This window comes from Geotrypetes seraphini, chromosome 6 (genome assembly GCF_902459505.1).
Source record: "Geotrypetes seraphini chromosome 6, aGeoSer1.1, whole genome shotgun sequence".
Classification (NCBI taxonomy): domain Eukaryota; kingdom Metazoa; phylum Chordata; class Amphibia; order Gymnophiona; family Dermophiidae; genus Geotrypetes; species Geotrypetes seraphini.
In genome coordinates, this window is record NC_047089.1 from 33,365,972 (window position 1) to 33,378,115 (window position 12,144).

Below are 12,144 nucleotides of genomic sequence, written 5' to 3' on the forward strand. Positions count from 1 at the left end.
AAAGACACTCATCTCATAATACTAGACTGGCACATCACATGTTATATTTGACAAAATCCATTAATGACCCAGCATTCTCTATTTCATTAGATGCTGAAAAAGCTTTTGATAAAGTGGAATGGATCTTCATGTTTCAGGCAATGGAATGGTTTGGAATAGGATCCGGATTTATACAAATAATAAAAGCATTGTATAGCTCCCCTGCTGCTAGATTATATATCAATAACAATTTTTCAGAAAGATTTATTTTACAAAGGGGGGTTAGACAAGGATGCCCACTATCTCCTTTGCTTTTTGATTTCGTTTTAGGACCCTTATTATTAGCTATAGAACAGGTAAGGGAGATACAGGGTATTCCGCATTCAGATAGAGAATATAAGTTATCAGCATATGCGGATGATATTTTACTTTATTTGAGAAATCCGGAAACAACTATTCCAAATTTGCTTGAATTAATTGAAAAATTTGGAAAATTTTCAGGTTATAAAATAAACTGGAATAAATCAGAAGTGCTTCCACTCAATGTACATTGTACAAAAAGTTTATTTGACTCATTTTCTTTTATTTGGAAAGAAGAAGGATTAAAATACTTAGGAATTTGGATTACAAAAACTGTGGATGAGACTATGAAAATTAATGAAAAAAATTTATTACAAAAAGTGTCAGAAATGTGTGAACAATGGAATCCTTTATGCATATCTTGGTGGGGGAGAATACAAACTGTAAAAATGATGATATTACCAGTAGTTTGTTACCAAATGGGTATGATACCAATTTTTTTTCAGGGGTCATTTTACAAAAAATTGGATAAGATGTTAACAAAATTTATTTGGCTTGGAAAAACCCCCAGAATTGCTCTAGTATCTTTACAAAGACCAATTGCGGAGGGAGGGGTAAATTTTCCAAATTTTTATAGGTACCATCAAGCCTATATTATGCATCAGGGTATGTATTGGATCCTCCCAGAGCCCATTGAACATATACCAGATTGGTTCTGGTTAGAATGGAGATTAATGTTTCCTTTACGTCTGAGTCATGTTATCAGTATTCAAATGCCAAGGTTATATAAGGATCACAAAATATTTGTTGATACTTGGAAAACTATAAGATATATAAGTAATCTAACTCCTATTCCAATAACTAAATCAACGACTCAAACAATATGGCTCAATCCAAAGATCAAAGTTGGCGGTTTTAAAATTATCTGGAAACATTGGATGATTACTGGAATTCGGATTTTAGAAGATGTAATAAATAAAGGTAAACTGCTTGAATTTTCACAATTGCAAAATAAATTTGGTTTGAATAAATCACAATATTTCAGATGGATGCAATTGAAGCAGGCCATTCAGGTAGGGTTCCCTGAATGGAAAAATCTTAATAACTATCATAGTATGGAATTCTTATGTTTTCAGATAGATTCCATGGGTCACCAGGCCGCAATGTGGTATAAATTAATATCTGGATTCGTACATAAAAAGAAAAAAAATGGTCTTAGAGATATTTGGAGCATTGAGATTAAGCATCAGATTAATGCATCTCAATGGCCAAGACTTTGGTCTTGGAGGTTAAAATGCACATTGTCAGCCTCTATGAGACAAACTTGGTTTTTTATTTTACATAGAGCTTTATGGACCCCTACACATTTACATAGAATAGATAGCTCTAAGTCTAATAGATGCTGGCATTGTCATCTTGAAGCAGGGACATTAGATCATCTTTTATTCTATCGTCCATTCATATTAATATTTTGGAAATCAATTTGGCCTCAAATTAATAGGATGTTAGAAAATCCGGTAGCCTTGACATATGATACGATTTTGTTTGGTACTGCAATGAGAGCTCGAAGTCAAATTTCATCAAATAACAATAAACTTTTATTTATATTGACTGGAGTAGCAGTACAGCAAATTACACATAATTGGAAAAATTATGACAGATTGAACTATAATTTTTGGTGGAACTCAGTTTGCCATATATATAAAATGGAGCGTACATTTGCAACACAAAAAGGATATATGGATAAGTTCAAGAAGATTTGGGGACCATTAACAGATTTTTGCAATGACTGATTTTAATTTTTTCCCATAATAAGATAATGGTTAAAGAAGGGAGGGAGGGAAGGGGTAAAGAATTTATTCTCTTTATTATACATTATAAAAAATATATCATAATGAATGAATGATAGTCTTATGAGAAATTAATGTGATAAAGGGAGGGAAAAGGGTTCATAATTAAATAATAATTGATAAAATCATTACAATATATATGTTATATAAATTCATAAGAAAAATAATATAAAATATGGTTTATATAAAATACATTATAGAGATATCAAGTGTATTGTTAAGATAAATGTATGGAAAATTTATAACACTTGTTGATATGTGAAAAAATCAATAAAAAACTTAAAACCAAAAAAAAAAAAGATGGATATACATGGTCTTCTCATTGCCTGTGGCAAGTAGTCACCGATCTCCTTGAAGGCCAAAGGATGTGGTAGGAACAGTTAATGTAGCTGGTTTTAAAAAAGGTTTGGACAAGTTCCTGGAGGAAAAGTCCATAGTCTGCTGTTGAGACAGACATGGGGGAAACCACTGCCTGCCCTGAATCGGTGGCATGGAATGCTGCTAATATTTGGGTTTTTGCCAGGTACTTGTGTGACTTGGATTGGCCTCCATGAAGACAGGATACTGGGCTAGATGGACCATTAGTCTGATCCAGTAAGGCTATTATGTTATGTTCTTCTTCAGGCATTTCACTCGAGGAGATTTGTAGGGCAGTGTAGGGTCTACACTGCATATGTTCTCCAAGTTTTAAAAAGTGGACTTGGCAACATGAGAGGACACCATCTTTGAGGTTTCAGTGTTACAAGCAGGCTCAGATGTCCCACCCTAAATTTATGGGACTGCTTTTTTATGTCTCTACTGTTCAGCATAAAGATAAATTAAATTATATTACATTAGTGACTTCTATTCCGCCTGTACCTTGCAGTTCTAAGTGGATTACAGAATAAGACAACTGGACATTTCCAGGAAGTTACAATTTAGGGGACGCATACACAGTAGATGCAGGGGAAATTGCAGTTTAGGGGACGTTAAGTAGTAGATGCAAAGGGGAGAAATTGAGGAAGGGAGGAGAATTGAGGATTACTAGTAAGGAAGAAGTAGTTTAGGGTTGGTTACTTGATAGGGTCATTGGGGAGATATTAGTAGAGGGGTAGGAGGTCAGCTGGAAATTTGCATGGAGGGGGGAGGATGCAAGGGGGGGATAAGAAGGCTGTATAGTCTTTTTGAATAGCAGTGTTTTGATTTCCTTTCGGAATGATTTAAAGTCACTTGTAGTTGTCAACAGGTTAGAAATGGGGGGTCCAGCTTCGCTGCCTGCGTCGCTAGGAGGCCGTCGTACATATTCTTGTGCTGAGTTCCCTTGAGTGGTGGGTAGGAGAATAGGATCTGGGTTCTTCTTAGTCTGGATGTGCAGTTACGATTTAGACGGTTGTTTAGGTAGGTGGGTGCAGTTCCGTTTATTACTTTGAATAATAAACAGTAAAATTTGAATTGGATTTGAGCTCTTATCGGTAGCCAGTGTGAGTCTAGATAGGCATTGGTGATATGATCAAATTTTCCGAGTGAATAGATCAGTCTGAGGGCTGTATTTTGAATGGTCTGTAGTTGGTTTATCAAATTTGTGGGGCATGGTAGGTAGAGAATATTGCAATAGTCCACTAGTCCTAGGACAAGGGATTGGACTGTGATCCTGTAGTGATCTTTTTCGAAGAATTTTCTTATTTTTCGTAGGTTGTGCATGGTGAAAAATGCTTTTTGAGTAGTTTTGTTGATTTGGATCTGCATTGTGCAGCATCTATCTATTGACACTCCAAGGATTTTGAGAGAGGGCTGTATGGGGTATTTGGTGACGTTTATTTCTAATTCTGTTATGGATGGGGTTTTGTCCTTTTCAAGTAGTAGAAATTTTGTTTTTTCCGAATTCAGTTTCAGTTTGTGGTCTAGTATCCATTCTTCCACTGCTTCCAGTGTTGTTTTTAGGTTGCCTGATGAGGTGGGGTCTTGGGTGTCGAAGGGGAGGAGTATGGTTATATCATCTGCATAGCTGAAAGATGTTACATTTAGGGTATCTAGAGTGGTGCCAAAGGAGGATATGAAGAGGTTGAAAAGCATGGGCGACAACGGTGATCCTAGACCAGGGGTCCGATTTGTGGTCGTTTGACTTCACTCTGTATGTTCTTGTTTTTAGGAATCCTTGGAACCAGTTATATACCGCTCCTGAGATCCCTATGGCGTCTAGTATCTGAAGTAGTATGGTGTGGTCTACCAGGTCGAATGCCGCTGAGAGATCGAGTTGAATTAGCAACATTCTTCTTCCTTTACTAAGGTGCTGTCTAGCTGTGTCTAGTAGTGTTGCTAATAATGTCTCTGTACTATAGGTGGATCTGAATCCTGATTGAGAGGGGTGAAGTATGTTGTGGTCTTCTAGGTAGTTGGTGAGGTATTATGCTACTAGACTTTCTATTACTTTAACATATAGTGCGATTGAGGCCATGGGTCTATAGTTGGAGGGGGTGTCTATTGGGCCTTTGAGATCTTTCAATAGAGGGGTGAATATAATCTCACCTAGTTCAAATGGGAATTGACCTTCCTTGAGTGTGGTTTGGATCCATTGGATCCAATGCCTTTCCTTTACAGCACTTGATGCACTTTATAATTTATACAGAGCCTGTATGCAATCAATTTATATATATATATATATATATATATATATATATATATATAAAAACGTTTTTTTGCATATGTTACCTTGCTAAGACCAATGATGAAAACACCACCCCAGCAAGGGCATGAAGAAAGTTGATGAGTAGTGCCTTAGGTGTTTGAGGTCCAGTAAAAAATTCACTTCCTCATTATTTTATATTTTGTATTGATACATTGGACATTTCTTTATTTTCCTTGTTTAATCGATTCCTACTGTTCAACATAACACACCTATTGAACTAGAAAAAATGATTAGGTTCTTACCTTGCTAATATCTTTTCTAGTAGATAGGTATGTCATTCTGGATCCCCACCCTGTCTGTTATTTACTCTACCTGCCTACTGTCTCAATCAGAAAGTTCAAGTCAAAACTGAGATTTTGATGTCGGTCAAACCTTAAGGGTATGAAGAATAATCTATTGCTTTAACAACATGTATGGAGCTCAAACATTTCCAAGTATATTTCGATGTTTGGATTGTTCATTCGATGTTTGGATTGTTGATTTACAATGTTTAACATGTTTGTTATACTTCTTTCAAAGCAGAACAGAAATATATGTCGGAGTCTCCCTGTACCCCTCCTTCATATATGTTCGATATAGGGCTATCGACTGCTTTGATATAAACTGAAGGGGGGCAACAGAGCCCTCTAGAGAAGGAATTGAAAACTTGGAGTGGATTCCTTCTGCAGAGCTTGCAAGCATAGGGAGAATGCCCTACTGTCCAGAATGATACACCTATCTACTAGAAAAGATATTAGCAAGGTAAGAGCCTAATCCCATTTTACACAAAATTCATCTTATAAATTTAATCATAATTAAATACAATGGCGTAGGGAGGGTGAGGGTAAACCTGGGGCGATGGCACCCCTCCACCCTCTTCTCCACCTTCGCCACCTCTGCCACAAGTGCACTCCTTCCCCCACTGTACTTCTGTTCTTCACCAGTGCGAGCTACAACTCCAACCTGCTGCCCACGCTGACTCTCCCTCTAACATCACTTCCTAGGTGAGGGTCTCGAAAGTGACATCATAGGGAGAGCTGACGCTGGCGTGTGCAGCAGGTTGGAGTTGCTGCTTGTGACGATGAAGAGCTAGAGGTACAGTGTAATTAAGGCATGTGTGCGGTGAGAGAAGGTGCATGGGGCGGAGAGGAGGTGCCCGAGGTGGACCGCTCCCCCCTTTACTACGGAATTAATTAAATATCTGCTTTAATCACAAAATTAATTAGATAAATTGTAATCATAAATAAATATCTAATGTAGCCTGTATAGTTTACAGAAAACCAACTCCTCGACTGGAAGATGCTCTTGAACAAATCCAGGGATCAGTCATATCATCATTCTACTGTACTACCAACAGGCCTTCATCCACCAGGTAAAAAAATTATAGGGGCTCAGTTATGAAAACTTAGCACTGGTGCTAAATGGCTGTATTAGAACATAAGAACATAAGCAGTGCCTCCGCCGGGTCAGACCATAGGTCCATCCTGCCCAGCAGTCCGCTCCCGCGGCGGCCCAGGTCACGACCTGTCTAAATCACCAGAAGGAGCCCCCATGCCACCTCAGTTTCCTAATTGAGTCCTATCTTCCCATCAACGTCCTAGCCCTCCGGTCTTGCATCTGCACGACCTGGTTGAGTTTCTACATTTATTTTCTGGTTAGCTTTCTCAGTATCCCATGATCCCTTTATCCCTCAGGAATCCATCCAGTCTGTGTTTGAATCCCTGTACCGTACTCTGCCTGATCACTTCCTCCGGTAGCGCATTCCAAGTGTCCACGACCCTCTGGGTGAAAAAAAACTTCCTTGCATTCGTTTTGAACCTATCTCCCTTCAGTTTATCCGAGTGCCCCCTCGTACCTGTTGTCCCCTTCAGCCTGAAGAATCTGTCCCTATCCACCCTCTCTATGCCCCTCATGATCTTGAAGGTCTCTATCATATCACCCCTGAGCCTCCTTTTTTCCAGAGAGAAGAGCCCCAGCCTATCCAACCTCTCAGCATATGGGTAGTGTTCCAGCCCTCTTACCAGTTTCGTTGCTCTCCTTTGGACTCTCTCAAGTACCTCCATGTCTTTCTTGAGGTACGGCGACCAATATTGAACGCAGTATTCCAGATGTGGACGCACCATCGCTCGATACAGTGGCATGATGACTTCCCGCGTCCTGGTAGTTATGCCCCTCTTTATGATGCCCAGCATCCTGTTGGCTTTTTTTGAGGCCGCTGCGCACTGTGCAGATGGCTTCAGTGATGCATCCACCAGCACACCCAAGTCTCTCTCAAGATTGCTTTCTCCCAACAATGCCCCCCCCAATTTGTAGTTGAACAACGGGTTCTTTTTCCCTATATGCATGACCTTGCATTTTTCCACGTTAAAGCGCATTTGCCATTTGTTTGCCCAGTCTTCCAGCTTGTCTAGGTTCCTTTGCAGGTCCTCACACTCCTCCCTGGAGCTAACTCTGCCGCACAGTTTCGTATCGTCTGCAAATTTTATAACCTCGCACTTTGCCTCCTTTTCCAGGTCATTGATAAATATGTTGAAGAGCAACGGCCCCAGCACCGATCCCTGTGGCACACCGCTCGTGACTCCCCGCCAGTCAGAATATTGGCCCTTTACTCCGACCCTCTGCAGTCTACCCGACAACCAGTGCTCGATCCATCTGTGCACATCCCCTCCCACCCTGTGATTCCACAGTTTCCTAAGCAGCCTTTCATGTGGTACCTTGTCGAAAGCCTTTTGAAAATCGAGGTAAATGATGTCGATGGGTTCCCCATTGTCCACCCGACTGCTTATTCCCTCAAAGAAGTACAGAAGGTTCGTTAGGCACGACCTTCCCTTACAGAATCCCTGCTGGCTTGTTCTCAGTAGGCCATTTCTCTCAAAGTGCTCACAAATGCCGTCCTTTATCATAGCTTCCACCATCTTCCCTATAATTGAAGTCAGGCTCACCGGCCTGTAGTTCCCGGGGTCACCCCTCGATCCCTTCTTGAAGATAGGTGTGACATTCGCCAATTTCCAGTCCTCTGGTACCTCTCCAGTTTTCAAAGATAGGTTACAAACATGCTGGATTGTGCCCGCTATTTCTTGTCTTAGTTCCTTCAGAACCCTTGGGTGGATCCCGTCCGGACCCGGTGATTTGCCGCATTTTAACCTGTCTATCTGTTTGAGGACATCCTCCTTACTGACCTCTATATGCTCCAATTTTTCAGCCTGTTCCCCACTCATGAGCTCCTCTGAGTCCGGTATATTAGATGTGTCTTCTCTCGTGAAAACCGACGAGAAGAACGTGTTCAACCTCTCAGCTACCTCTTTATCCTCCTTAATCACTCCCTTCCTTTCTCCATCGTCCAGCGGCCCCACCTCCTCTCTCGCTGGTTGTTTCCCCTTTACGTAACTGAAGAATGCCTTGAAGTTTTTTGCCTCCCTGGCCAGCCCCTCTTCGTATTTCCCTTTTGCTTTTCTAACCTCTCGGTGGCATTCTTTTTGGCATTTTCTGTGCGCCTGGTGATTTTCCTCAGTTGGATCCTTTTTCCATCTCCGGAAGGATGCTTTTTTGTCATTTATTGCCTTCTTTACTTCTGCTGAGATACAAATCGGGTCCTTTGATCGCTTGTTCTTGCAGCCTTTCCTGAAACTTGGGACGTACGTTTTTTGTGCTTCCTGCAGGGTGTCCCTGAATAGGGTCCAGGCGCTTTCCACAGTCTCCATCCTAAAGATGTTTCTGAGCTTCCTCCCCACCATTTCCCTCATAGCAACATAGTTCCCTTTCTTGAAGTTGAGCGCAGTTGTTGCGGTTCTCCTTACTATGGGTGTCCCCCTTTCTAATGTGAATCTGATCGCATTGTGGTCACTGTTGCCTAGTGGTCCTCCCACTTCTCCCCCTCTTGCAGGCCCCCCTAATCCGTTCAGGATGCGGTCAAGGGTAGCACTCCCCCGCGTTGGTTCCCTGACCAGTTGCTCCATGAAGCAGTCCCTCACAGCTTCTACAAATCCTGTTTCCCTAGTGCAGTTGGAGTGACCCGTACTCCAGTCTATCCCTGGGTAGTTGAAGTCCCCCATCACTGTTACACTTCCAGTCCTGCACTCCTGTCTCAGTTCAGCTTCCAGGTCGTGTCCGAGTCCTTCCGGCGTGCCAGGTGGGCGATAGTACAGCCCCAGTTTTATGCCTGCACCCTTGTTTCCCGGCAATTTGACCCATAGCGATTCCAGCCACTCTGCCTTCGTTGCTATATTCATCCCGACCGAGTAGATAGAGTCCTTTATATATAGTGCTATGCCTCCCCCCTTCTTGTGGGTCCTGTCTCTCCTGTAGAGCTTGTACCCCGGCAGCGCCACATCCCATTGATTCTCCTCTGTCCACCATGTTTCTGTAATTCCAATTATATCCAGGTCTTCCCCCTTGGCCACGACCTCTAGTTCACTCATCTTGGCCATGAGGCTTCTTGCATTCACTCATCTTGGCCATGGGAGTGGTCAAAGCATTGTAATTTACAGGCATTAAATTAAAGGCTAATTGTCCCACCATCACTCTCTGGAAGTAAACTGTGCACACATGGTCTTTGCACCAGTTTTCAAAAGTGAAACTACATTCATTTAAGGAAAAAGCATCTTAAAACTACAAGAATTTTCTCCAAGGAAACATACATAAGAACATAAGAATTGCCGCTGCTGGGTCAGACCAGTGGTCCATCGTGCCCAGCAGTCTGCTCACGGGGCGGCCCTTAGGTCAAAGACCAGTGTCCTAACTGAGACTAGCCTTACCTGCGTATGTTCTGGTTCAGCAGGAACTTGTCTAACTTTGTCTTGAATCCCTAGAGGGTGTTTTCCCCTATAACAGCCTCCGGAAGAGCATTCCAGTTTTCTACCATTCTCTGGGTGAAGAAGAACTTCCTTACGTTTTTATGGAATCTATCCCCTTTTAACTTTAGAGAGTGCCCTCTCGTTCTGTCTTCCTTGGAGAAGGTGAACAACCTGTCTTTATCTACTAAGTCTATTCCTTTCATCATCTTGAATGTTTCGATCATGTAGTTTTGAAATACACCATTACATTCATTGTAGCAACCCCTGCTCTAACTCCACCCTCCAGGATGCTTCTCTGCTAAATCTTGGTACGAAAAAGTAGACCTTCTATGCCTGTGAAAATTGCCCTCTTTGGTTGTGATTTACTGTATATTCTCAAATATAAACTGAGATTTTGGGGCCATAAAAAAAGGACCCAAAAACTGGGGTCTCGGTTTATATTTGAGTTTCCCCCGCTGCAGTAGTTACCGCCATTTATTCTCCATACCCCTTCCCTGTGATTGCAAGCATTTTATTGGGAGTTACTTCCTACCTCAAAGGACAAAGTAAGTTATGTGCTGGGCTGGTGTAGGATCAGTGCAAGGCCCTGAGCACCAAAGGAAGGAACTCTCAATAAAATGTTTGTAACCGCAAGGGAGAGGGAAAGGGTATGGAGGAAGAAATGGCAGTAACTGTAGTGACAGAGAGGGTTGTGTGGAGGAGGAAATGCATGGAGTGGGTGGGAGAGGGGTGTTACCATACACTTGAATACCTTTGTTTATACTCAAATAGGTTTATATTTGAGTAAATACTGTAATAAGCAACTTGATTGTGTAGAACAGTGTTTTATGCACTGCTCTATCCAAATATTCAATTTTAGCTACTACTCAGATACTGGCGGTCACGCTATTAGTTTTTGTAAAGTGCCAGCTGCCAGGAGTGGCAAGGAGCGGAGGGACAGAGAGGAGGAGGGATGCCAGTTTCCCCATGAAGATGGCACCCGAGGCGGACTGCCTCTCTCCCCCTTTACTACGCCTCTGCATGGGATCTCTTAAGGAGAGGAGGAAATAGTGAATGCTGCAGATGGGCAGACTGGATGAGCCATTTGGCCTTTATCTGCCATCATGTTTCTATGTGTGATTTTAAAGGCCAAAGTATTTAAAAATAAATTAGTCATCTACACACCTTTGAGGGACTATAGCTGAACTGCTTCAACTAGTAGCCAACCTGTCGATCAAATCGGGAAAGATTCTGGAGGACTGGAAGGTGTCGAATGTTATGTCGATCTTCAAAAAAGGTTCAAGGGGAGATCCGGGAAACTACAGACCGGTGAGTCTGACCTCGGTACTGGGAAAGATGGTATAAGCGCTGATAAAGGACCACATCATTGATCACCTTGACGGACACGGGCTGATGAGGACCAGCCAGCACGGTTTCAGCAAAGGCAGATCTTGTTTGACGAACTTGCTGCACTTCTTCGAGGGAATAAACAGGCAGATAGACAAGGGTGACACGGTCAACATTGTATATCTGGATTTTCAGAAGGCGTTCGACAAGGTTCCACATTAACGACTACTTCGGAAAATTGCAAGCCATGGAATTGAGGGTGAAATACTCACGTGAATTAAAAACTGGCTGGAGCATAGGAAACAAAGAGTGGGGGCAAATGGACAATACTCAAACTGTAAGAGCATCACCAGTGGGGTGCCGCAGGGCTCAGTGCTTGGACCCGTGCTCTTCATCTTTATAAACGATCTGGACATTGGTACGATGAGTGAGGTGATTAAATTTGTGGATGATACGAAGTTATTCAGAGTAGTGAAGACAGGGGGATTGCGAAGATCTGCAACATGACCTAATCAAGCTCGAGAAATGGGCAGCGACATGGCAGATGAGGTTCAACGTGGATAAGTGTAAAGTGATGCATGTCGGTAACAAAAATCTCATGCATGAATACAGGATGTCTGGGGCGGTACTTAGAAACACCTCCCAGGAAAGAGACTTGGGAGTTCTGATCGACAAGTCGATGAAGCTGTCCATGTAATGTGTGGCGACGGCGAAAAGGGTGAACAGAATGCTAGGAATGATAAAGAAAGGGATCACAAACAGATTGGAGAAGATTATCATGCCGCTGTATTGGGCCATGGTCCACCCTCACCTGGAGTACTGCGTCCAGCACTGGTACATGAAGAACAACACGATACTACTTGAAAGGGTCCAGAGAAGAGCAACTAAAATGGTTAAGGGGCTGCAGGAGTTGCCATACAGCCTAACTGCCATAGAGAAACTGGGCCACTTCTCCCTTGAAAAGAGGATACTGAGAAGGGACATGATCGAAACTTTCAAGATAATGAAGGGAATAGACTTAGTAGATAAAGACAGGTTGTTCACCCTCTCCAAGGTAGGGAGAACGAGAGGGCACTCTCTAAAGTTGAAAGGGGATAGATTCCGTACGAACATAAGGAAGTTCTTCTTCACCCAGAGTGGTAGAAAACTGGAACGCTCTTCCGGAGGCTGTTGTAGGGGAAAACACCCTCCAGTGATTCAAGACAAAGTTGGATAAGTTCCTGCTCAACTGGAAAGTATGCAGGTGAAGCTG

General features: G+C 42.4%; 1 protein-coding gene across 9 annotated transcripts in view; it reads left to right on the forward strand.

The window, feature by feature from the left end:
- Positions 1 to 12,144, forward strand: part of CEP126 (centrosomal protein 126) — a 109,216-nt gene that overhangs the window by 26,465 nt on the left and 70,607 nt on the right. For 8 of the 9 annotated variants that reach the window (XR_004539977.1, XR_004539978.1, XM_033950414.1 and 5 more), the window contains one exon: positions 6,034 to 6,145. Coding sequence is in view for 7 of the 9 variants with exons in the window: in XM_033950414.1 (XP_033806305.1) it covers positions 6,034 to 6,145 (112 nt within the window). In the remaining 2 variants the exon portion in view is untranslated. The remainder of the gene's footprint in view (positions 1 to 6,033; positions 6,146 to 12,144) is intronic. The other variant, XM_033950416.1, reaches the window with a different exon arrangement.